The 25,852-nt window shown below is 44.7% G+C and overlaps 1 protein-coding gene across 1 annotated transcript; it reads right to left on the bottom strand.

The window, feature by feature from the left end:
- Positions 1–360: 360 nt before the first annotated feature.
- Positions 361–25,218, bottom strand: Kng1 (kininogen 1). The gene is made up of 10 exons (XM_051150771.1): positions 24,864–25,218; positions 22,044–22,154; positions 19,347–19,428; positions 13,414–13,586; positions 12,512–12,619; positions 11,257–11,341; positions 10,320–10,492; positions 3,650–3,757; positions 3,459–3,545; positions 361–1,346 (listed from the first exon to the last, which is right to left on the bottom strand). The coding sequence occupies exons 1-10, from the start codon at positions 25,056–25,058 to the stop codon at positions 615–617; spliced, it is 1,854 nt and encodes a 617-aa protein (XP_051006728.1). The 5' UTR covers positions 25,059–25,218; the 3' UTR covers positions 361–614.
- Between the last annotated feature and the right edge of the window lie 634 nt (positions 25,219–25,852).

Genomic DNA, 25,852 nt, shown 5'->3' with positions numbered 1-25,852 from the left:
AGGACTGCTCAGTCTAACCTCAGTAGCAGAAAACTCCTGCTTGCAGGCCTTGTGGCAAAGACTACTGAGAGACTAGTGAGGCCACCCTCACGCAGAAAAAGAATTCCAAGAACAAGCTGTCCAAGTGAGAGCCTCCTTGGATATAATTAACCTGTTTGAGACACATAAAGTCAAATAATTTATTCCCCTCCCCCATCAGCCTGTATTTCTGTTTTCTTATCTCTCTCTGACATCTGGATGTTTTGCTGTTATCTTTTCCCTATCTGTAAGCTCAGAATTCAGTCTCTTGATTTTCTAGACACAGAGTGCAGATGCCACAGTTCTGTATGGAAATGCTAATGTGCACCTTAAGGTACCCACTGGTTATCAGAGCAGTGAGTTCTGTCAGGCATCTTCTTGTATGGGCTTAGAAAGTGTGTGAGGCAGGCTCAGAAAGGATGCAGTGTTCTGGTAGTTTTTATTCGTCCACAGATTTATGAAGTCCCACTAAGAGGGTTAATGTTTCTAGGCTGTTCTGAGCCTCACGCTTTGCCGACTTATATCAAAATATTTATGCTTGGGCACTGGGGAAAGAGGCTGGGAAAGCGTGTGTAAAGATACCCAGGCTGTATAAGTTAAGAAAGAGCATCAAGGAGGTCAAAATCAGAAAAGCCTGTCGTTTCTGTGGTCGGATCCTTTCTACTAACTGGCTTCCATGGGCGTCCGGGACATTTGTGGGGAGTTGCTTCCGGAAAATCAGATATCAGCTTAAATGAAAGGCTATCTGGTTGTACGTGGATATCGGGGATTAAATCGTCAAGGATGTCTATGGCATATGGCGATGTGGTAGCCATCACACCAGTTAAATCTGAGTCCTGAATGCCAGAAGGGCTAACCGCTGTACTTGGCTGGGCTAGCGGAGGGTTAAGGGTGGGCCCTTCTGTTCCCCCCTGTGTCTGTGTAGAAGATGTTGTAGTGTCTTCAGAAGAGCTTGTCAACGGCTCTGTTCTGTGGTCAGTGTGCTTTCCGTTGCTTTTGTCTTTATTTTTGTGCTTGCCTTTGCCATGGCCATGGCCGTGACCGTGATGGTGCTTATGCTGTTTCTGGTGTCCATGGCCAAGGCCATGGCTCTCTCGGAACCGATGGCCTTGGTCATGGCCGTGCTTATGGCCATGGTCAATCTTATGTTTTGTTTGCTTTTCATGCAATGAGCCACTCCCATGAGTGGGTCCTCGATCATTTTCTGGATCCTGCTCTTCTTGCGGCCTGGCAATGAAGGGTGAACTTACACTTGTTCCTCCTTTTATTTCATGTTGGAGGAATGACCGGAAAGGTGAAAAGCCGGGAGGCCGTCTCATCATCCCAGTCTACATAGGAAACATTAACATGGACACATCGTCAGAACCGCGCTGTCACTGAAGAAGGAATAAGAAGTTGATGACGCCATCTTGGTTTACAATGGGGTGAGCCTTTGCCAGATTTTTAAATACTATATTAATTTTCTAGAAAAAATATATTAACTGCCGGGCGTGGTGGCGCACGCCTTTAATCCCAGCACTTGGGAGGCAGAGGCAGGCGGATCACTGTGCGTTCGAGGCCAGCCTGGTCTACAAAGTGAGTCCAGGATGGCCAAGGCTACACAGAGAAACCCTGTCTCGAAAAACCAAAAAAAAAAAAAAAAGAAAAAAAAAAAAAAGAAAAATATATTAACAATATTTCTTCTCTTTTGATGGTTCGTAAAATTTGTGGACTTTGTTGTAGTGCTGGGGGTCGAACTGAGGAACGTTGTATATGTCGGGATCTAACTCCAACACTGGGTTATATCTACAGTCCTGCCCTGACTATTAGTAATACTCTAAGGCTGAGTTTTTCGTCATTTAGAAAAGCTAAGGTGGTTAATGTACATAATCTCTAGGGTACATTATTTGATAACTGCGATCATTTCTGTTTTGTTTATTTGTTTGTTTTTCGAGACAGGGTTTCTCTGTGTAGCCTTGGCTGTCCCGGACTTGCTTTGTAGACCAGGCTGGCCTTGAACTCACAGCGATCTGCTTGACTCTGCCTCCCGAGTGCTGGAATTAAAGGTGTGTCCCACCACACCCGGCTCAGTCATTTCTATTACAATCATTTCTGTTTTTATTCTTAAAGGCCCGAGTGACTTTCTGCTTTTACTTTGTCTGACTGAGCCACCATAGGCCTTACAAGCTGGCCTGGGAGGCTTTTTACAGTGTGTTAGAGACGACACACAAACGACAAGAACCAGAACAAGACAGATGGCAGCTTGCACAAAAGTGCGGCTTTAAGGATGCTCCCCGCCTCCACTTTTCCCACCTGTGGGAAGGTGGCAGTTAAAGCCCGTGTTCAGAGGTAAAAGAACATGGGCTTCGGCATCAAATGAGATCTGATAATTGAGACAGTGACGGAAAAGGCAGGCTCTGCCCTTTGACCTGCACTCGATAATGTACACGCTAACTCCACTTTTCTGCAAACTAAAAATAACAGCCCCTGCCTCCCAGGACCCTAGGGCCTGATGAGAATGTTCAAGAAATTCGCTGTGCTGGGCGTGGTGGCACACGCCTTTAGGGAGGCAGAGACAGGCGGATTGCTGTGAGTTGGAGGCCAGCCTGGTCTATAAAGCGAGTCCAGGATAGCCAAGGCTACAAAGAGAAACCCTGTCTCAAAAAAAACCAACCAAACAATCAAAACAAACTCGCTGTGCAGAGCCTGGGATGAGGGACGTAGTGATTTATTCTGGAGCCTCGGAGCATTTCAAATCTTTTTTTTGTTGTTTTGTTTTGTTTTCTGAGACAGGATTTCTCTGTGTAGCCTTGGCTGTCCTGGACTCACTTTGTGGACCAGGCTGGCCTCGAACTCACAGTGATCTACCTGCCTCTGCCTCCCAAGTGCTGGGATTAAAGGCGTGCGCCACCACCGCCCGGCGCATTTCAAATCTTACTGCCCTATCTTTGGTGACTGACAAAGCACTAGTCATATTGGCGCAGTCTTTAAAGACGGAAAGGGGAGATGCGGAGTACTGCTTTTCCGAATTGAATCGTGTATGTGAACCCCCGAGAAGCTATTTTACAATGCAGGTTGGGATTCATTAAGGGTGGAAGGGGAGTGAGTCTGTCCACATTGCTCACAAAGTCCTTTCATGTACAAAGTAGAGCACAGCACGTGCTGCGTGCACCTCAGGCAGGCCACCGTGGAGGTCTGTGACTACTGTTAGTGCCAGGGCTGGCTCGTCACTACCAGCCATAGGGAGCACTGACAATGAGTTAAGTGACGGAGAAGAGGTCACCTATTCTCCTTTCCAGCCATAAAAATCGAGATGGGCATAGAAAGGTATGGCTTCTCACTATTTTCAGAAGGCAGCCCGTTCCCCAGTTTACTTTAGCAGTGATTCCTTTCCGATACCCAGAGTTGGCTTTTTGGACTATGCTGAATTGACCCCAAGCTGACCTTAGCGAAATACCTACCATTTCTAATGCTCGGCAGGTGACAGTCGGGTGGACTTTGTTCTCCCAAGGTCTCATGTACACGTTAGCATGGCAGTTGAGAATTTGCTAATTGTGAAAGAAGAAGCCAAGAGAAGGGTAAAGTCATCATTAGTCATGAGCTTTGTGAACAAGTGATCCTGAAAGCATCACATAGGTACAGCACTACTCACGCCAAAGTGATTGGTCTCACAACTTGCTGTCAATTCTGTGTCATTTTCCTTGGAACACATGGTTTCTCTGGCTGTGAACTCAATAAAATACTTTACTCCACCCACAACCTGTGAAATTAATTAGGACAAAAAAAGCATTTAGTGAGGATTTGTATAATAGAATATACTTTTTTTGTTTGTTCTAATGCGCTTAAAATTAGAATCTTGCTGGGCTTGAAGGTGCATTCCTTTGATTCCAGCACTGAGAGGCAGAGGCAAGAGGATCTCTGTAAGTTGGAGGTCAGCATGGTCTAAAAGGGGACCAGAACAGCCAGGGCTACACAGAGAAACCCTGTTTTGAAAAACTAAACAAACAACCCTCCCCCGCCATTTTTTGTTGTCTTGTTGTCAAATACTGAGTAGGTATTAAAAAAAAGATGTCTGTATGTATGCATGTATGTATGCATGTATGCATGTATGTATGTAAGCACTCTATTGTACATATGCCTGCATGGCAGAAGAGGTCATCAGATAAAAGAGGGCATTAGATTCCATTATAGATGGTTGTGAGCCACCAGTGGTTGCTGGGAATTGAACTCAGGACCTTTGGTTTTTTTTTTTTTTTGAATTCAGGACCTTTGGATGAGCAGCCAGTGCTCTTAACCACTGAGCTATCTCTCCAGCCCAGGTAAATTATTATGTAGATTAAATTATGCAGTTAGAAAAATATTTAAATTATCTATTGCTTCACTTATATATATATATTTTAAAGATTTACTTACTGATTATGTATACAAATCTCATTATAGATGGTTGTGAGCCAACATGTGGTTGCTGAGAATTGAACTCATGATCTTTTGAACAGTAGTCAGTGCTCTTAACCTCTGAGCCATCTCTCCAGCCCATCTTCACTTTTTTTTTTTTTTTTTTTGGTTTTTCGAGACAGGGTTTCTCTGTGTAGCCTTGGCCATCCTGGACTCACTTTGTACACCAGGCTGGCCTCGAACTCACAGCGATCCGCCTGCCTCTGCCTCCCGAGTGCTGGGATTAAAGGCATGCGCCACCACGCCCGGCTCACTTACATTTTTAATATGAAGAAACTTCTTAAATATTTAAACAAGTGGTTTTGCTGCATTTGCTGCATGCTTTTAATTCCAGCACTGGGGAGGCAGAGGCACGTGGATCTCTGTGATAGTTCAAAGTCAGCCTGGTCTACAGAGCAAGTTCCAGGACAGTCAGAGCTACACAGAGAAGTCTGTCATGGTCATGAACTCCCCTCCCCCAAATCTTTTGTCTGTCTGTCTGTCTGTCTGTCTATTTCACAATGTAGCCATGGCTTTCTTGGAGCTCACTATATATACACATCAGCTTGCTGGCCTCAGATTTACAGAACTCTCCTTGTCTCTGCCTCTTGAGAGCTAGGATTAAAAGCATGCTTCACCATCTAGGCGTGGTGGCCCACACCTGAAATCCCAGTATTCTGGGGGTGAGGGGGAGAGGCAGGCAGATTGCTGTGAGTTCGAGGCCAGCCTGGTCCACAAAGTGAGCCCAGGACAGTCAAGACTACACAGAGAAACCCTGACTTGAAAAACCAAAAAGAAAAGAAGAAAAAAAAAAGCTGCTCCACCATGCTCAGCCTGGGATTTATTTAGCTTTACTTATGTATATGGGTGTTCTTCATGTATATCTGTGCAACACATGCGTGCAGTCGTGTCCTCAGAGCTCAGAAAAGGACATCAGATGCCCTGAAACTGGACGGAGCCACCATGTAGGTCATGGGAACTGAACCCCTGTTGTAGTAACTATAAAAATATCTAAAAAGGTTTGTTATAAAATTAGCCTATAATTATTACAGTGGCTTTATCTAACCAGTTATCATAATCAATAAAGACACAGTAACTGGTGACATTTTAGAATAGCCTCATTTTACATGGGACTGGGACATGGGACTATAACTCCCATTATCTCCATTCCCCCCACCACCACCACCCCAGACAGGGTTTCTCTGTGTAGCCTTGGCTGTCCTAGACTCACTTTGTAGACCAGGCTGGCCTCGAACTCACAGAGATCTGCCTGCCTCTGCCTCCCAAGAGCTGGGATTACAGGTGCTTACCACCATGCCCAGCTTGTTTGACTCATTCTTGTCTGGGCCACTTCTCATGCAAAATCCCCAAATACTTGTTAATGTTCTTCACCTGGGCTGCTTTCCGCTACATATGCCGACCCAGCCATGTGCTTCTCCCATGCTAACCCATCACAACCTCTTTTTTCTTCTTCCTGCATCTGTCTCCTCTCTCATCTACCCAGTCATAGGCTTCAGCATCTCTATTTGGCCAATCAGGGATAATTGGGGACCATTCCTTATCATCACATGGTTACAGGAGATAGCTCAACATTCATAACAATGCCCATGGCAGGGCAGTCACCAGATCTCAGGGCATTGAAATCAGCATCTGAAAACACAGTTGGACCTTCCCTCAACAAACCCCAGTTCTCTGTAAGAGCAGTCAATCGTCTAAACCACTGAGTCATCTCAGCAGCCTTTCTATTTAAGTATTTAGTAACAGTTTTAGTCACTGCATAATGTCTATAAACAGTAGCTAATTTTGTGATCTAATTATATATTATAGAATTTAAATATATGTGTGTATATGTTTGGAGTATTACATTGTCATTGAAAAGAATGCATCTATGTGTGTTGACCTGGAAGGACAGTTCTTTCTGAAAAAAGGAAATATATAGCACTGATAGCACAATTCTATTTTGTAGAAAAGTAATGGAAACCTTTTCTAGATCTTTTATGTTTTCTTTTTAAGTGAGTGTTCTGCCCGCATGTATACCTGCAGGCCAGGAGAGGGCACCAGATCTCATTATAGATGGTTATGAGCCACCATGTGGTTGCTGGGGATTGAACTCAGGACCTCTGGAAGAGCAGCCAGTGTTCTTAAACCGCTGAGCCATCTCTCCAGCACACTCTTTATGTTTTTATTGTTTTGTTTTTGTTGTACTAGGGATCGGTGGGTGCTAGGACTCAGTTGGGGCTAGTAAGCTATATTCTCAATGTTTTAAGTTCTTATTTATTTATTTTTTAATTTGAGACATAGTTTCATTATGTAACTCAAAGTAGCCTGTAACAAGTGGTCCTCAACATCATGAACCTCCTTCTTCAACCTTCCCAGTGCTGGAATTATAGGTGTGAGCTACCATCGTGGCTTCCTGGTGTTGACAGCTCAGCTTAACTCAGAGCTTAGGGGGACAAATTTAACACACCTAGTAGAGTTTCAGGACTGCTTTCACACTGCCACCCACAGTGGGTTCCCCCCCCCCACAGTGGTTTCCTATGTATGAAATCTGAAGCTACTGTGCCCAAGTTTGTTTGTTTCTAGTGTATATTGACAGTGTATGTCAATATAAATTCCAAATGTATATGAAGTTAAAGAAAATGACTAATGAATTGATATTCATCTGAACCCAAGATATGGAGGAGCATTCTTAGGAGAAACATAGGGGGAAGAAGCCTAATGTAAAAGGAAAATGGTTAAATTGATAAACAATGATGAAAATAGTTTCTCCGGCTGGAGAGATGGCTCAGAGGTGAAGAGCACTGCTTTCTCTTCCAAAGGTCCTGAGTTCAATTTCCAGCAACCACATGGTGGCTCACAACCATCTATAATGAGATCTGGTGCCCTCTTCTGGTGTATATAATCAATAAATAAATCTTGAAAAAAAAATTGTTTCTCAAAAATCAGGGCAAGTGGCATGTAGCACGGTGGTGCATGCTTTTAATCCCAGCAGTTGGGAGCAGAGGCAAGCAGCTCTCTGTAAGTTCAAGGCCAGCCTGGTCTACATAGTGAATTCCAGGCCAGTCTAGACTATATAATGAGATTCTATCTCAAAAACTAAATAAAAATAAATGTGTTTTGGAATAGATCTAACCAAAGGAATCAAAGACCTCTACAATGAAAATTTCAAGATATTGGCAAGGAAAATTACAGAAGAGACTATACAGTGGAAAAGTAGTCCTAGATAGGGAAAATTAATATTATGAAAATGTCTACACTGCCAAAGTTAATACACATAATTAATGCAAAGCCTGTAAAAATTCCCATGTCATATTTCATAGGCTTAGAAAAAAATAATACAAGACCTCATATGGAACCACAGAAGACTTAATGGCCAAAGCAATCCTAAGGAATAAGAACAATGCTGAAGGCTTCTTGAAAAACCAAAAAAAAAAAAAAAAAAAAAAAGAAAAGAAAAACCAAAAAGAAAAATTCAACCTGGACTTTCCTTAAAAATAAATAAAAGAAAGAAAGAAAAGAACTACCATATAGCCCATGTATTTCATTGGTGTGCATATGCTCAGGGAACTCCACACCCTACCATAGAGATAGCTATATCACCATGCTTATTACTGTTTCATTATCATAGCAAAGAATTGGCACCAACCCAGGTGCTTATCAACAGACGAATGGATAATGAAAAATTGGTCTATACCATTATATTCCATACTCAACTCTAAAGAAAAATAAAATAAGACAAATCTGCAGGAAAATGCATGGACTTAGAATGTGTAATATTAAACAGGGCCACGCAGTCTCAGAAAGAAATATGCCACGTGTTTTCTCCCATATGCAGAACCCCGCCAATAATAATAATATATGTAAATAAATGTACATAAGATGAAGAGAGGAGAACAAGAAAATCTAAATATAAGGGGATGAGGAAGGACTGAGGGTAGGAAATGGACCCGAGCCACGAAACAAGACAAAAAGATAATTGTTTTTTAGTGCCAATTCTGTCGTAGACGTTTTTGATTTGGGCGATGAAAGACTACATAAAATCCATCCCATAATGAAAGTGTAAAGCTGAACGAGAAGCTTCACAGCATCTGTTTTATATCACATAGTTGCCAGCATAAAGTGTATTTTCATTGTTGGCTTTTTATTGAAGATCAGAACATATTGCCAAAGTTACTGTGAGGCCAAGCTGAGTGATTCAGTCAGAAGCTGAGAGAAGCCAGATTCAATCACTCAGCTTGGAGAGGAGTTTGAGCCAGGACAGCTAAATTGAACCAGCCAGCCGGAGGTTAGAAAGAAAGGTGAGTTTATTCAGCAGTAAGTCTAAGGCAGTAAGTCAGCAGTAAGGCTAAAACATTCTAGGCCTAGGCTAGATTGTACGGAGGCTAGAAGCTTCCAGGACGGGCAGTAAGCCTCCAAGACAATGATTGCATCAAGGAAATAAAAGTTTATTGTTACAAATGCCTTTGCCTTTATAAAGGCCAGGTGGTGGTGCACGCCTTTAATCCCAGCCCCTGGGAGGCAGAGACAGGCGGATCTCTGAGTTTGAGGCCAGCCTGGTCTACAGAGTGAGTTCCAGGACAGCCAAAGCTACACAAAGAAACCTTGTCTCGAAAAACCCCAAACCAAACCCAAACCCCAAACCAAAACACAAATGTGTTTATCATGTGAGCATCTCACTGGCCCTGCTGAGCAGTTTGACAGTTTACCAAGTCTTTTGTTCTGTTAATCAAAACGACAATGACTGTGGCTGCATACGAAGTCTCTTGTTATAGATTCCTAGAAATCCAAGTAGTAAGCCAAAAGTAAGAACTTTTAGGCGAGAATTCTACTAGATTTTGAAGATTGTGTCAGCTTCTGCAACAGCTTGGTTCTCTTTTGCTTACTTTTCTTTACCCTGTATCCGGGGAGTCTCTAGGGTGGGGAATCCGCCCTTGAATATTCTGTTTGTAGCCTGCCAGAGCTGTTAAGAGACTTTGCTTTTCTAATCTGGTGCCGCATGGCTGAACTTTTAATAACCACACAGAGTCACCGAGGACAGAGGGGATAGTAGACCTGACCCTCTGACCCCAGACCAAGGCAAATAGCCTTCCAGTGATAGAGTCCCTAGAGACATAGTTATAAGAGATGAAGGAATCCAGGGCCTAGGGAGGAGAGGGAGAAAGAACATGGCCACATGAGATAGGCTGTTAATGATGACTTGATGGCTGACCAGTGATGTGACTGAATCCAAGTGGCTTAGCATTTCTGTGTGTGTGTGTGTGTGTGTGTGTGTGTGTGTGTGTAGACAGCTATATAGTCCAAGCTGTTCTAGAACTTGTGCCAACTTTCCTGCCTCAGCTTCTGAGAGCTTGCATCATAGGTGTGCACCGCTCCTGGCAGAAATGTTCTTTTGAGAGATGTGTCTGGCAAGGCAGAGAATAAAAACCTTGTTTTTCCTAGCTGGGATTTTGCTAATTGCACGGTGCTTTCTAGTATCGTATAGCCCTTTGAAGTTTGGACTGTGTTTTTGTCATACATTACCTAATCTGAGTTTTGCCTCAGACATTTTCAAATATAAAACAGCTGAACTTTTTTGTTTTCGTTTTTTGAGCTGTCCTGGAACTTGCTCTATGGACCAGGCTGGCCTCAAACTCAAGAGATCTGCCTGCCTCCGCCTCCCAAGTGCTGAGATTAAAGGCGTGCGCCATCACAAGCCCAGGAAAAACCAAACATTTTAAAGATACTTGTCCAAGGCACTCACACACGCAGCGGAGTTGGGACTCGGAATTAAATCACCAAATCCTGATAGCAAGTACTGTTCTCCCAAGCAGAGCCAAGACCAGGGGTCAAATTAGCAATCGATTACACACATAGGCTATAGCTTCCCATCTTTGTAACCGTTTACTGACCTGTGAAGTCGCTTTTATCACGGTGCCAATCTTGAAAAAGAAAGTATGATTACTCTCTGCATTAAGCTTTGTGATGGAATGATTAAGTGCCTCTGTCAGTTCCGGGCTGTCTACAGGTATGTTCTTGGGGCAGCCAGGGCAATGCTTAGGAAGTGGTTGCACCAAATCCTCTCCTGAAAAGAATCAGATTTAAAGTCAGTAGATATACCCAAAGAGTAAGTCTAGTCTGGCTCCTGTCACTCACAAGCCCAGCATCCTCATCTATACAGGGTGCGAGATTAGCAGAGCAGAGTTACAGGAAGGTGGTCCATGAGACATTCACTTCTCCACTTTGCCCTGCTTGAGCCCAGATTTTTAGGGAAGCATGTTGGATCACGTTGACTTGACCCAGATGCTCTACTTGCTTTACTCCCCTGCCCTGAAACAAGACAGAGTCTCAATGTGTCCCAAGCTAGCCTTTAACTCTGTATGTAGTTGACCTAGAACCTCTGATCCCCGTGCTTCAGGTTCCTGAGTGACATGATTACAGGCGTGTGTGTTCTTGATGTAAACTGAAAAGAAATGTGTGACTTAGAGGAAGGTAATGGCGCGTCTCCTCTTGCTATAGTCACAAGGATTTGTAATGTGAGAGGGCCAGCCCTTTTATGGGAAATGCTGACCTAACCAGAAAAGCTTCCCACACACTCTCCCTCAGTCATACCACATGGGAAAGCCCACCTTTCCCTGGAAGGACTCCAGTGTGGGTGGTTAAAAACAAGATGCAGCTCTCTCCAACTCAAAACACCAGATATAAAGACATCTGTGTATAAGGAAAGGCAGCCGGCATTGTACCTGTACAAGGCTACCTTGTCTGGAGAACACACGTTGCTCCTTCTGTCTTTGTGCTGCCTTGCCCAGGCCCCACGGATTCCCCGTGGCTCCATATATGCTTTCTCACCTGGATAAAGGTTACAGCTCTGGGAGAATTCAGCAATTTTTTGATTAATATCCACATAGGCACTATCTCTACACTCACCGACATCCTGGAGGTTCAAAAAGCACAAACAGAGATCAATTTTGAAAGCAAAAGACTAGTTAAAAAAAAAAAAAAAAAGACAGTATGCCTACTTTACAAATCATTGCATAGGGAAAAGGAAAAAAGGAATAAAAGCTGAAAGCAAAACAGAAAATCAGAAACACACGACAGTATAGAACCAGAAGTGAAGAGGGACAGGTATGAATACAAATGCCCACTACCCAGTGAATGCATAAATGGGTTACGTGTGTGCACGTGAGCGCACAAACACGCAGACGCTTGAGGTTAATGAGAGGTCATTCTTTACTGGTTGAGATGGAGTCTCTCAGGGAACCCGCAGCTCTCCCATTCATCTGGGCCACTGAGCTCCAGGAATCCTCTGTCTCTCCTCCCCTTTGCTGGAAGCATGGGACTGCACACCCTCTCTAGACTCCGCCTCCCTGCCTGAGTGCTGGCGATTTGAACTCCTCCTGCTTCCACAGCGAGCGTTTTTTATTGGCTTGCTCTGTGCAGCCCTGTTTAGTGTCTTTTGATACTTAACTCTTTGAGGAAAAAATGTTTCCAGAGAGGCTGCACCCACCTATTTACTCCCACAGCAAAATACTAAAGTCCCTCCGAGTGTGGTGGCACACAGCTTTAATCCCAGCACTCAGGAGGCAGAGGCAGAGGCAGAGGCAGAGGCAGAGGCAGAGGCAGATGGATCTCTGTGAGTTCAAGGCCAGCCTGGTCTACAGAGCAAGTCCAGGACAGCCAAGCTACACAGAGAAACCCCTGTCTTGAAACAACAACAGCAACAATGTGTGTGTGTCTCCCATTTTTCAGCATTTCCCTCCATCCCCCCTTTCTTCTAGGAGATTAGGACCATTCTGTTTGCGTTTGCATTCCCTGCTGGCTAGTGGTCCTGTGGCTCTTCTGATGTGTTTATTGGCTGCCTGGAAATAAAAGAGAGAAGATGAGGAAACAAGCAGAGAAGGCTGTCCCACTCCTAATCCCTGGGAATGTGAGTACTTTACTGTGACCCATGCAGAGTCCTTGACCAGAAACTTGGGGTCCAAAGATCCCCAGTGGACACAAGAGTGAACATCTCATGAGAAATGACATCTCCACGGAGCTTGACAGTCCTGTAAGTGCTATTAGCAAAAGGTGAAGGGCCATCATTAAACTTTTGCCTACTTACGCCACCGGGAAAGGATTTGCAGTCTTGATTCAGGAATAGATAATGCTTCTTTGAACAATTAGTTTGCTCAATTGAGTAGGTCACTTCGTAATTCAGTCCAGCCACCACCTGAAATGATTTTAGGTTGAGTGACTACCTGAAGCTCAGGGTGAACATTATTCACAGTGCATGAAAGTTATAAACATCAAATTAGACATAAGAAGTGTTCAAGGAATACAAGCCATCATTGTTACTAGGCAAAAGTATCACTGAATAAATATTGAGTACTGATTGTCACTCTTTCTCTCTGTGTCTCTGTCTCTGTCTCTGTCTCTGTCTCTGTCTCTCTCTCTCTCTCTCTCCCTCCCTCCCTGACATTTCTAAGTAACTGCAAATGAAAAACAAAACACAAAGACTCCACAATCTTTCCTTAGGGTATGTTTCTCCCTGTTTTCTGAAGCTGTGATTTTTCTAGACAGGAGCAGTGTGAAAAGGGAGTGGCCTTTCCTGGCGAGTCTTCTGGTTTCAGGTTACCAATGTCCTGCTTTGTTCTTGGCAGGCCCCCTCCCCACTCCCATGCTTGTCACCATCTGTCCCCATGCACACCACCATCCCTGTGCTGTACGTGAACCCAGGTGGGGAACATACACATCTCCCATAATGGCAAGTTGAACTAAAAGTAGAGAATGTTGCTGACTAAACTGAAGGATTCTTAAGAAACAGAAATTCTCAGGACAGGGTGAGCTCTCAGAAAAGCCTCAATAAAGGAACCAATAAAATGATCAGATTACAGGACACTCCAGTGCCATGCCAGTGTGTGGCCAGGCAGGTTCCTCCTGCTAATGGTTTGTTTTAGGAGACAGAATGCTAATCTAACAGATTTTTTAACCGTATCACATGCCATGAAAAATGGAAAAACCAACCTGTCTTTTGGCTTGTTTTACTTCTCTGAGAGCAAAGAGGTGGGAGTGATTTGTGCGGTTGTTGAAATGCTGGATGGCGTGTTTCAGAATGGGCTCCAGATCCGGGTTATCGGTTGCTATGGGGTGCACACAACCCAGACAGGTGTACTCAGTTGTCACGACGGGGCCCTTACCTTGACAAAGAGCAGACAAAGAGACAGCATTAACAACTGAAAACACATCTCATATTCATGGTCCTAAACCCAAAGGTCCATTTAGAATGATTCTGATAAACTGACTTTCCTGTAACTTTTGTATGAGTTAAAGATAATGAGAGTTTAGGACTCCTGTGTAGTCAGAAGCAAAAATAGAGAGTATTTTTATGATTTATATATATATATATATATATATATTTTTTTTTTTTTTTTCCTTTCTTCTCCCACAGGGTCTCCCACAGGGTCTCATATGTTCCAAGGTTGGTCTGGAACCATCTATGTAGCTAAGGCTGGCCTCCAATTTCTGATCTTCCTCTCCTTTTTCTCCAGAGGCTTCTGTGCCTGCTGTATGGGGTGATGGGCACTAAACCCAGGCCCTCAGGCATACTAACTTGTCAGAACATGGTGAAGGAATGGAGCCCTGTGAGGAGAATTCTGAGTGCTTGTGAGAACACTCCATGAACACAAGACCAGAGTCTTGTGACCTCAGATTCTTCAAAACACACAATTGTTCTTGAGAATGAGTTTTTGTGCTCCTCCCGGGTGTGTTGGAAAGGAGTAAGTTTACTTTATATGATTCATCATTGATTGCTGTTGTTATTCAATTAGATGCTTCAACTGTCTTTTTATTTTTTATTTTTTATTTTGCAGATTATGACAAATTTTATGGTTAACTGATATTTGATTTCGAATGATACAAAACACAGGTTAATAAAGAGACCATTCCTGGGCCTGGAGAGATGGCTCAGAGGTTAGGAGCGCTGACTGCTCTTTCAGAGGTCCTGAGTTCAATTCCTAGCCAACCACAAGGTGGCTCACAACCATCTGTAATGTGATCTGACGCTGTAATGTGATTTGATGCCCTCTTCTGGCCTGCAGGTGTACATGCAGGCAGAGCACTGTATACATAATAAATAATTTTTTTTTTTTTTAAGAGAGACCATTCCCTATGAAAGGGGTAGCCTTTCCCCCCAATATTTCCTCAATTTTGTGTCAATTTAACCTTCAAACTTTTCATTTCTTCTTCCTAAAAGTTTGAATCTTAGTTAGCTACAGTATGTTGTGGATACCAGTGTTCTTGAAAGTCTCAACGTTTTCAACTATCTTTTCTATGCCTTGTATGGAAAAACATATTTTTGCTACATGTGGCTTGTTTCTGTGATTACATACAGCTTGAACTCATGAGAACTTAATTCAGGTAGTTTGGGGTGTGTGTGGGAGTTCCAAGACAGGGTTTCTCTGTGTAGCCTTGGGCTGGCCTTGAACTCACAGTGATCCACCTGTGTCTGCCTCCCTGAGTGCTGGGATTAAAACCTTGTGCCACAAGCTAGGTGACATTTCTTAACCCTCAGAGTATAAACTGTCTGATGCTCTGAATAAAGCTGGCTACTGCATGAGACTTTAGTCTGCCTCACTTATCAGCTCCACTCTCCCAGGTTCCATCACCTTAGAGCATTGACATTAGCCATGCCATGTCACCGCGCCCCTATTCTAAGCATTTTAATGAACACAATAATTTACTCTCTCACCATTTCATAAAAGGGAAGACATTACAGATACATCATTATTTCTCAGTGTTAATGAAAGCTCTTTGATGCGTAACTCCATTTGACACATTTTCTATCCTTGACCCTGACAGATTCAATCAGATGCTTCGGCTCGTGGAGGAGAGGCCTCCCACACAAGCTTGTCTTTCCACTTTTTATGTCACACAAAATTGCTAAACTTGTTCAGCTTTAGGTTCAGGGTCTCATCATCTAAAACAAGCCACTGGCAGGTAGAAAGCACGTGGCTGCGTGCTGGCAGGAAGGCAGTCCCCTCTGTTTTCATATGACGAGCACAGAAGGCAAGAGGCTTTCTCGTTAGTCAGTCCAAGAGGTGCCTTTTCTAGATGTCCATCTGCTCTTGCTATCACATGCCAGGCGCTGAGTCAGGGTATGGGGAGATGTTAAGTGTCACTTCTGTGAAGGAATAGAGGTCAGGTAGAAAAGACAAGACTGTAGACAGATCATTTCATGGGGTTTGGTAAGAGCTAGGAAATATAGGAGGCCAGAACGGGCTCACAGGAGACATCTAAGAAAAAGATGAAGATGCCTCTACTAGAAGGAAGAAGGTGGCAAGAGGTACCAACATGACATGTGAAGGCAGAGGAGAAGGGACAGGCGGCCCTGAAAAATCAGGATGTGCCAAGGAACACTACCACGGGAGACTACATCTATTCGTTTTACCAGAGCGTCCAGCGTGACACAGATGGGGCCAATTTGTGTTATGGACAGTCAGAGAGAGGAGGCTTTGCTCCAGGAAGAAGTTATTAATGACATTTAGAGTCATTATCTATACCCGAAGTTCACAAGTTCAACTTCTGAGATGGCTCAGAGGTTAAGAGCACTGGCTGCTCTTCTCAGGATCTAGAGTGTCCAATTCCCACCAACCACATGGTGGTTCACAATCGTCTATAGTAATGAGGTCTGGTGCCCTCTTCTGGCATGCAGTTGTACATGCAGACACAACAGTGCATACATAATAAACAAATCTTTAAAAAGGAGGAGGAGGAGGAGGAGGAGAGACTTGCTGATCTGAGCACTGTAAACAAACTCTGAGCTAGCCCTTTAGTTTTTAGCTCTACACACAGCAAATCTGATGAAAGCTGTAGCCTCACAGAAAATCCAAACAATGACATTTACATATGATTTTAGGATCCCCATAGACCCTCCGAAGTGAATGAGGAATACTTCACTGTGGTGTGAGGAGGACCCACTGAATGGTTTGCAGTAAAACGGTGTTAGGTCTTTTTTTTTTTTAAATAGCTTTTTATATGAAATTACCAAGGCAAGTGCCCTAGCAGATAGCGCTGACAGCTGCACAGTGAGTAAGATATGTGGCAGAGACAATACCTCAGGATTCAAGGCTTCCTTACCACTTGGGAACACACTTCCTGGGTGCTCACTGTTGTTGGGTCTCTCCCTCCACCTCTGTCTCTCTCTCTCTCTCCCTACCCCTCTTTTTCTTTTTGGGAAAAGGTCTCATATACTCTAGGACCATCTCCAGCTTGCTACGTAGTTGAGGATGACCCTTCTACTGGTAATCCTCTTCCTGCCTTAACCTCCCAAGTGTGGGATTTACAGGTGTGCATTACCATACTTGGATGTCATTGGATCTTAAATGTGGCCCAAAGCCCAATTCAGGTCATTTGTTGCAGGAATAGGGAGCTGACAGCACAATTGGTATAACCTCATCAGACCGACAGTCTTGGGCTGTGCCGCGGATACCTCTGACCTCAGCAGAGCTCTCCTCATGACTGCTTTGTGTACTGCATCTCTACTGGTGTCCAAAAAGAATTAGTGAGTAAACATGCCAAAGTTTCTCTTCTTGTAGAGGAAGTTCAATCAGGACACTGGGCAATAATAAAACCATAGAATTTGATGGTAAAGATGGGAGAATTACTGATCAAAAGAGATGAAACCACAGGAGTGGTTGAGATGAGGAGGGCTGTTTTTCTTTTTTCTTTGGTTTTTTGAGATAGGGTTTCTCTGTGTAATAGCCCTGGCTGTCCTGGACTCTCTTTGTAGACCAGGCTGGCCTCACTCACAGCAATCCGCCTGCCTCTGCCTCCTGAGTGCTGGGATTAAAGGTGTGTGCCACCACGCCTGGCTAGGGCTGGTTGCTTTTTGTTTGTTTGTTTGTTTGTTTGCCTCCAGCCAGCTCTCATTCAAAAGAGAGTGTAGTAGAAGAAACAGGTTTTGAAGATGGGGAAAGTTAAGAAGGACATCATTCCTTTCCTGGGTAACTGAATGTTTTCTGCCTCATCTCATGTTTTAGTTTTCTGTTGTTGTTCTTGTTGTTTTGGTTTGGTTTTTCAAGACAGGCTTTCTCTGTGTGGCCCTGGCTTTCCTGGACTCTGTACACCAGGCTGACTTCAAACTTACAGAGATCCCCCTGCCTCTGCCTCCCTAGTGCTGGAGTTACAGCCGTGTGCCACCACACCTAGCTTCTTGGAAGAGCTGAAGTTCAGTGCCTTTGCAGGTTCTGTAAGCACAACTAAGGCCAGTGTGTGGAAAACTTGCCCCACGGCGATTTACCATAGCAAAGCCTAAGGTGCTGCTCCAGGGGATGCTCTGTGTCTTGCTCTCTGTCTCTGTTCCTCTGCCCCTCTCTTTGTCTCCCTGTCTGTCTCCCTGCCTCCCTGTCTGTCTGTCTTCTGTCTCTGTCTCTGTCTGTCTGTCTGTCTTCTGTCTCTGTCTCTCTCTGTGTCTCTCTGTCTCTGTCTGTCTGTTTGTCTGTCTGTCTGTCTGTCTCCTTCTCTCTACCCTGCAGAGGTCAGCTCCAGGGCAGTTTTCATGACTGGCATGCACCCATACATGCCCATCTCTCTAAAAGCCTTAGCACCTTTACACTATTGAAAGCAATATCTGTCCATAAGTTGATGATGATGACTATTATTATTATTATTATTATTATTATCATTATTATTATTATTATTTACTAATGACCTATTCTACCAACTGTGCTTCTGACTATTTGTATAACTTTAGGTAAGTTACTTAACTTCTCTGGCCTCAGTTTCCTCATTTGAAAAACCAGGATATAATACCACCCTGATGGAGCTGTAATGATTGGATGTGTTACGATGAGGCCCAGCCATTGCATCTTTAGGTTTATCATTTAATTTTCTAGCACACCAATCCTGTCAAGGATTTTATTATGTTCCTCCCGAGACTAGGAAAAGGAAAATCAAGATGATAAAAATTTGGAATGAAGTTGGTTGTGGTGGTGTGCGCTTTTAGTCCCAGCACTGGGGGAGGCAGAAATCTCTGTGAGCTCAAGGCCAGTCTGGTCTTCAAAAATGGCTTCCAGAATGGCTGGGGCTCAAGAAACCTTGTCTGTTATACAAAAAAAGCCAGGTGTGGTGGTGCACGCCTTTAATCCCAGCACTCAGGGACGCAGAAGCAGGCAGATCTTTGTGGTTCGAGGACAGCCTGGTGTACAAAGCAAGTCCAGGACAGCCAAGGCTACACAGAGAAACCCTGCCTCAAAAACAAAACAAAACAAAACAAAAAAACAAAAAACACAAAAAAACAAAAACACACACACAAAAAAACTAAGGGGGTTGGAGAGATGGCTCAGAGGTTAAAAGCACTGGCTACTCTTCCAAAAGTCCTGAGTTCAATTCCCAGCAGCCACATGGTGGCTCACAACCATCTATAATGAGATCTGATGCCCTATTTAGGTTTACAGGAGTACATGCAGGCAAAAACAGTGTATACATAATAAATAAATATTTTAAAAACCAACCAAATGAAAGAAACCTAAATAAATGAATAAAAATTTAAAAACTTCCAGGCTAGGGCAGACCCCAAAGCCCACACTCTCCTCCCTCCCTGTAGGGTGCTGTGTAGGACTGGAGGCAGGTTCCATGTTTCCTCATCCTTTGTCAGACACCCCTCACCCCCACCTGCCCCTCCTGACCTAACACAGGAAGAGTTAGGATACTTCCAGGGGATGAGTGACACAAGCCTGGCCCAATCCAAGAACCTGGCGCGGGGCTAGTCCGACCACACATCTACTATAATCCCAACACTGCAGATGGCACTGCTATTGCCATTGCCACCTTTTTGGAAGATGAAGTGGTCGGGGTTGTAGTCTGGGTACAAGGGACTAATGAACGCCGACATACCCCACCCCACCCCCAGGCTCCTACCCACTGCCCCCACCAGGACAGGTCCCTGGATGATCACCCACCTGGGGTAATCTTGCAGGTCTGAGTAGCTGTGGAGAATTTATTTCTTCTCTTCCCCACAGTTGCTGTGCATTCTCCAGTGGCCTAAAAGAAAAGAAAGAGGCCTTTTGCCCTAATTGTTATCTCTAATGGGCGCATCTATCTAGTGCGTTGTTAGATGTGGCTTTTTAAAAAGAAAATAAAGTAAGTTTTTTTTTTTTAAAGATTTGTTTTTATGTATGTGAATGTTTTCCATGGATGGATGGATGGATGGATGGATGTGTACCTGGTACCTGCAGAGTGCAGAAGTCAGGAGCAGATTCCACGGAACTAGAGTTACAGTGAGTGTCAATCTGGGTGCTGGGAGCCCAACCCAGGTCTTCTGCAAGAGCAACAAGTCCAGCCCTCTAACAAAATTGTGAGACTTGAGCATGGATATTTTTGTGTCCTAGTGATTGTTTCCACTGGCCACGGATCTTCACGAGCCAGGGACGAGGCAGAAGGACGAGGCTACTAAACTAGAGACCTGATGTAGCGTCCTATAGATGCTTCTTTGTCACATAATAGATGCTATGACCATCAGGCTAAGCGGCCTCTTTGATTTTCCTTTCAGTTTCAGTGGGTGTGTGCTCTTTCCATAAACTTCCGTTTAACCCCTTAGGAACCATCCTGCTTCCACTCTGCTCTCTGCTGGTTGTTCCCTCTGCCCTGGTGCCTCTCACTGCCTCAGTTTGCCCACCTTGTGGAGGTTGCTGTGGAGAGTCAGTGTGCGAACACGCAGAGAGAGTGCCTAACAGAGCAGCGCACAGTCTGTGCTTACACAGTGGGCTGTCCACTGTTAGCGGTGAATAGCGTTTTTTCATCTAGCTTTGTCTTGGTCCTCACTCACACTTACCCATGGTACTGAGTACCAGGAGCAAGGCTAGAGCTCACCCGGATGCCTCCAGGTAGCTCGGAGAGACCGACTGTGCAGGGCATAGCAGCTGCCACACAAGCTCACTGAGAGGGCAGGGCCCACGTGGCAACCCTAGTCTCCTAATCTGGTATGCAGTGCCCCTCTACAACGGTGCACAACCACAGTGCGAGAACAAACACACGGAGAATGCTGACATCCTAGCTAAGAGGGGAACGCAAGCCTGTGAGAAGAGCGGCTCCCTTCTCAGGCAAATAAGCTCCTCTCCCAGTGCAAGGCAACCATCAGGTTGTAGAGCTGGTGTTTCTTTAACACATCTACCATTAACAAGATCCTTTGTTTAATTTATCTTCTTTTTTTTTTTTTTTAAAGATTTATTTATTTATTATTATGTATACAGTGCTCTGCTTGCATGTACTCCTGCAAGCCAGAAGAGGGCGCCATATCACATTACAGATGGTTATGAGCCACCATGTGGTTGCTGGGAATTGAACTCAGGACCTTTAGAAGAGCAGGCGGCGCTCTTAACCACTGAGCCATCTCTCCAGCCCCCTAATTTATCTTTATCGTCCCATTCTTATAGTGTAAAGCACCTACTGAGGGAGGCTAAGCAGCAAAGTCAAGATTGGTACTGAGGCTCAGTATAGCTAAAACTCTCACGTGGTTCCTTCACTAGACCTTGAACTCAGCCCAAATATCTTTATGTTGTCTCTCTGGGGTCTGACGCACAAGCTTTGCGTGGTTACAAGGACCACCTTCTTATGAGTGAACGCAGCCTGTTTAATGATTGGCATATTCCTGGCTTTTCTTTCCTCTCAAGAACTCAGATATAACGTGGCTAAATTTTTTTTTGCATATTAGAAGGTTTATGAGCCGGGCGTGGTGGTGCATGCCTTTAATCCCAGCACTCAGGAGGCAGAGGCAGGCGGATCGCTGTGAGTTCGAGGCCAGCCTGGTCTACAAAGTGAGTCCAGGACAGGCAAGGCTACACAGAGAAACCCTGTCTCAAAAAACCAAAAAAAAAAAAAAAAAAAAAAAGAAGGTTTATGTGCATCCATCATAAACAGGCTCTGTGATATAAATCATCCCCTTGTAATAAAAAAAAAAGGGTAGCTGGTGAGTGGGCAAGAAAATTGGTGTATATATGAAACGGAATGCCATTCAGGCATAAACAATTAAGTCTTGCCACTTGCAAGGAAGGAACTGGAAACAAGCAGGTTAGTGGAAGCATCTGGGCACAGGACATCAAAGGCAAGCAGAGGGTGATGTCACAGGAACTAGGGGCAGAACTGTCCTCACCAGCCGTGGGAGTCGGGGGACAGCACAGGGCTGACCCAGGATTATGGAGTGACACTTAGATAGGTGTAGAGTAAATACAGATGACTTTTTTGTTTTGTTTTGTTTTGCTTTTGTTTTTTTGAGACAGGGTTTCTCTGTGTAGCCTTGGCTGTCCTAGACTCACTTTGTAGACCAGGCTGGCATCGCACTCACAGCAATCCGCCTGCCTCAGCCTCCTAAGTGCTGGGACTAAAGGTGTGCACCACCACACCTGGCCTGACAATTTTGTATTGTTCATTGCAGGAAGGCTAAGTGGATTTTGAATTTTGTTACTATGCATAAAGGGTTGATGACTGTCTGAGGTGACAGGTGACCCTGCTGTAAAAAAGTGCACAGGAACCAAATTGTCATGCATACCCCACCATGTGTACAAGTTTCATCTATCAGTTAACAGTTTCATTTAAATTTTATAGAGCCCCAAGGATTATATGGAGCAGGCTAGGGGATTTTGCATAAAGTTCATACTCACGGCTTCCTCAGCGTCCTTGTAGTCACAATCCTGCCAGGGAAGGCCACTCTGAACAGAACAGTTACTCTCCTTGATTTGGTACTTGAAGGAATAAAATGTCTCAGAGTCACCCTGAGGAAAGCAAAGGACACACTTGGAGTCACTTAGCGGGCCCAGCAGCAAGTATATGAGACCCGACACGTTGCAAACACCAGACCCACCAGACTCAAAGAGAGCCACATGTTTGTTAAAATATAAATGTTTTCATTTGCATAAATACTCCTTGGAAAGATAGTCATACTATGCTTGTATTCTTAATGATTTTAAAGCACTATCCATAGTATTAGCCCTGCCCTCTTTGTGTGTGTGTGTTTAATTTTTTGGTTTTTGAGACAGAGATTCTCTGTGTAACAGTCCTGGCTGGCCTGGACTCACTTTGTAGACCAGGCTGGCCTCTAACTCACAGCGATCTGTCTCCCTCTGCCTGCCGAGTGCTGGGATTAAAGGCGTGTGGCCCTGCCCTCTTTCTTTCTTTCTTTTTTTCTTTTTTAAAAAATAAGACCTGGTTTACATGTATAAATATGGTTTTTCAAAATGTCTAGCTGAATCTGGGCATAGTGTGACGTTTGTAATCCCAGTACAATACCTACTGGACAAAGACAGGAGATGTTGAGTTCAAAGCCAGGAGAGCTGTTGGGGTGATCATTTTGGGCCTTGTGTAAAGGTCATCTTTGTATTCTTTGTGTTATTCAAATGCTGGTGTCTGTAACAGCAGAGATTTGAGAACAGGCTGGACTTTGGTGCTGTTATTTTTTATGGAGCCATCACCTGTCTCAGTGTTTTGTTTTGTTCTAATTTTTTTCCCTACCAAGACAGAGTTTCTCTGTCTAATAGCCCTGATTGTCCTGGAACTCTCTTTGTAAACCAGGCTGGCCTCAAACTCACAGAGATCTGCCTGCCTCTGCCTCCCGAGTGCTGGGATTAAAGGCGTGCGCATCTTCTCCATCACTTTCTGACTGGTTTAAGAAAGAGCTGACTGGCCTACAGCAAAGGAGGGCCGATGAACAGGATAAGAGGAACTCTGAGAGAGAACCGGGCACCCTCAGAGGCAGGTGCGGAGGGGGATGGGTGAGGATTGGCCACCGAGATGCCGAGGACGACACAGGTGGTACAGAAATACAGAATGAGGCCCTGACTCAGAAACCTCAAGGGCCAGGGTGCAGCGTAGTGGTGGAGTGCTTGCCTGACATGTGCCCTGGGCTGCATCCCGGAGGGCAAGAGGACCACATGGCACTGCACTACAACACTCCATCCATCAGCCAGTGAAGACACTATCAGACTGCAGCCCCAGAGCTCCAGGAGGCAAAATGCGCATCAGGCTGGAGTGAGAAACAAAAGGCTTCATTTTACCCTTTGAAAACAAACAAACAAACCTACATCCATCAGGGTTTTCTTTTTATCCTCATGATGCTATGTTTCCTGCTGAAGTAACTTGACTAATCCAAAGAAAAAGTCTTCTAAAGCGAATTTTATTTGAAAACTTAAAAAAAAAAAAAAAAAACCGCAATTTCTTCTTACTTAAAAAAAAAAAAAAAAAAAAAAAAAAAATGTATGAATGCTCTGCCTGCAGGTACACCCGCAGCCCAGAAGAGGGCACCAGACTTCATTATAGATGTTTGTGAGCCAACTTTTGGTTGCTGAGAATTGAACTCAAGTCCAGTGCTCTTGACTCCTGAGCCATCTCTCCAGCCCTCCACCCCCCTTTTAAGAGTTTTCTTTTTAAATAACATTCACAGACTGGAGAGATGGCTCAGTGGTTCAGGGCACCCGGTGCTCTTCCAGAGGACCTGAGTTCAATTCCCAGCAGCCTCATGGTGGATATAAAGTGATCTGATATCCTCTTCTGATGGTATGCAGGTATACATGCAGATAGAACACACACATACACACACACACACACACACACCCAAAAAAAAATTTACCAAAAAACTCTTAAAGATTTTGTTTTTCTCTAACTTGTGCATCATGATTGCGTTTGTCTCCTACCTGAGTGCACTGGTGAAGAAATAAAGGTGTAGTAAAACCAGCTTAGTCGGTAAAGTCCTTGCCTAGCATGTACAGAGTCCTGGATTCGATTCACCAGTACCATATAAACCAGGTGTGGTGGCACATGCCTGTAATCATAGCACTAGGGAGGTCAAGGTAGGAGGATCAGGAGTTTAAAATCTTGTCAGCTATGTAGCAAGTTTGTGGTTAGTCTAAAGCTACATGCCTCACCCATCCCACCTCACCCCCCCCAAAAAAAATCAAACCCAAACTAAAGGAAACTAAAGGAAACATTACAGTTACCCTCAAAGAACAGCCCAGGGCATGAAGGCCAAGTCTCCTCTTATTCCCCGTATTCTTTTTTTTTTTTTTTTTTTTTTAGAGACAGTGTTTCTCTGTGGAACACCCTTGGCTGTCCTGCACTCACACTGTAGACCAGGCTGACCTCGAACTCACAGAGATCCGCCTGCCTCTGCCTCCCGAGTGCTGGGATTAAAGGCGTGCGCCCCCACACCCAGCTATTATTCCTCATATTCATACCCATACCGAACTCATCTTATGTAAGGCTGGGCGCTCACCGAGTTCACGGACATGGTGGATTCTCCAACTGCAAGCTGTATGAGTCGCCGCTGGAGTCCCCCACCATGCCTTGTCCCTTTCAAACGTCTGCATCTACTTCTGTTTCTTTCTTGCTGAAATATCTGATTTCAGGATCCCCCCCCCCCCCCCCCCCCCCCCGCCCCAATTCCAGAGAAAAGTAATTCTGCCTGATTTCACGGTTAAGCGACCACTCACCATTTTGGTGCCCTCGGTCACTCGGTCCAACACAAACTGGTTGCCGCTTTGTATCTCAGCGTTGTACTTCTTCAGCGCGGCATCCACAGCCTGAAATAGGTCCTCATCATCGCAGTCGACTTCCTGGGGTCCTTCTCCCTGCGTTAAACTCGGTAGGAGCCTGGAGCAGAGGACCAGGAGAGCGAGAAGCTTCATGACTTAAGTTTCTCTCCCAGAACCGGAGGGACGGAACCGAACTCAGAAGCTGCTTTTTAGCAGCCTCTGGGCTCTGGTCTCTCCGGCCTCTGCTCTCCCCGCCTGACTACTCGTGTCTCCTATGTGGATGCCTGTGGTCATCCACTGTTTGCCGTCTTTTCTGAGAGCAAATACGACCCTGCTCGCTGTCCAAGCGCGCTTCAGGCGGGAACGTTGCAACACCAGGGCTGTTGACCTGCTCGCCTTGGGAAAGAATGTGAGAGTGCACAGCACATTTCTAAAGCATTGCACAACTTTGTACAGTGACTTAGAGCAGAAACCAATAACAGAGGAGCTAAAACCAACAACCAATTCCCTTATCCTCTTGTGACTTTCCCGGACCAATTACAAAGGTATACATGAACAACCAGGACAAGGTGCAAACATCTCCCACTCAGTACTGCTGAGGGGGTATCGGGTGCATAGAAACTGGCTTCTGTCCGTTCTGGTGAATTCCTGAAAAGAGCAACCGTAGGAACATCAACTGAGTGCTGGGAGCTCCACTCAGGATTCCGGCACGTCTGAAAAACCCTGGGCGTCCTGTCTGGCCTCTGGCTGTGTCAACTTCTCTGCTGGGTTCTATTAGCTTCCGTGCAGAAGGGGGGGGGGGGGGTGCAGCAGCCGCTTTGCAGATAGAAGTGTTTGCCTCACAAGCCTGCTGCTGACAACCTGAGTTTGATGCCTGGAATTGACGCAAAACCTTTGGATGGTGACACACATTTGTAATCCTGGCATTAAATCTTACTTTAAACCGG

This window comes from Acomys russatus, chromosome 8 (genome assembly GCF_903995435.1).
Source record: "Acomys russatus chromosome 8, mAcoRus1.1, whole genome shotgun sequence".
Lineage (NCBI taxonomy): Eukaryota > Metazoa > Chordata > Mammalia > Rodentia > Muridae > Acomys > Acomys russatus.
Note: the sequence above shows the minus strand (reverse complement) of the source record. Positions and strands in the feature narration are given on the sequence as shown.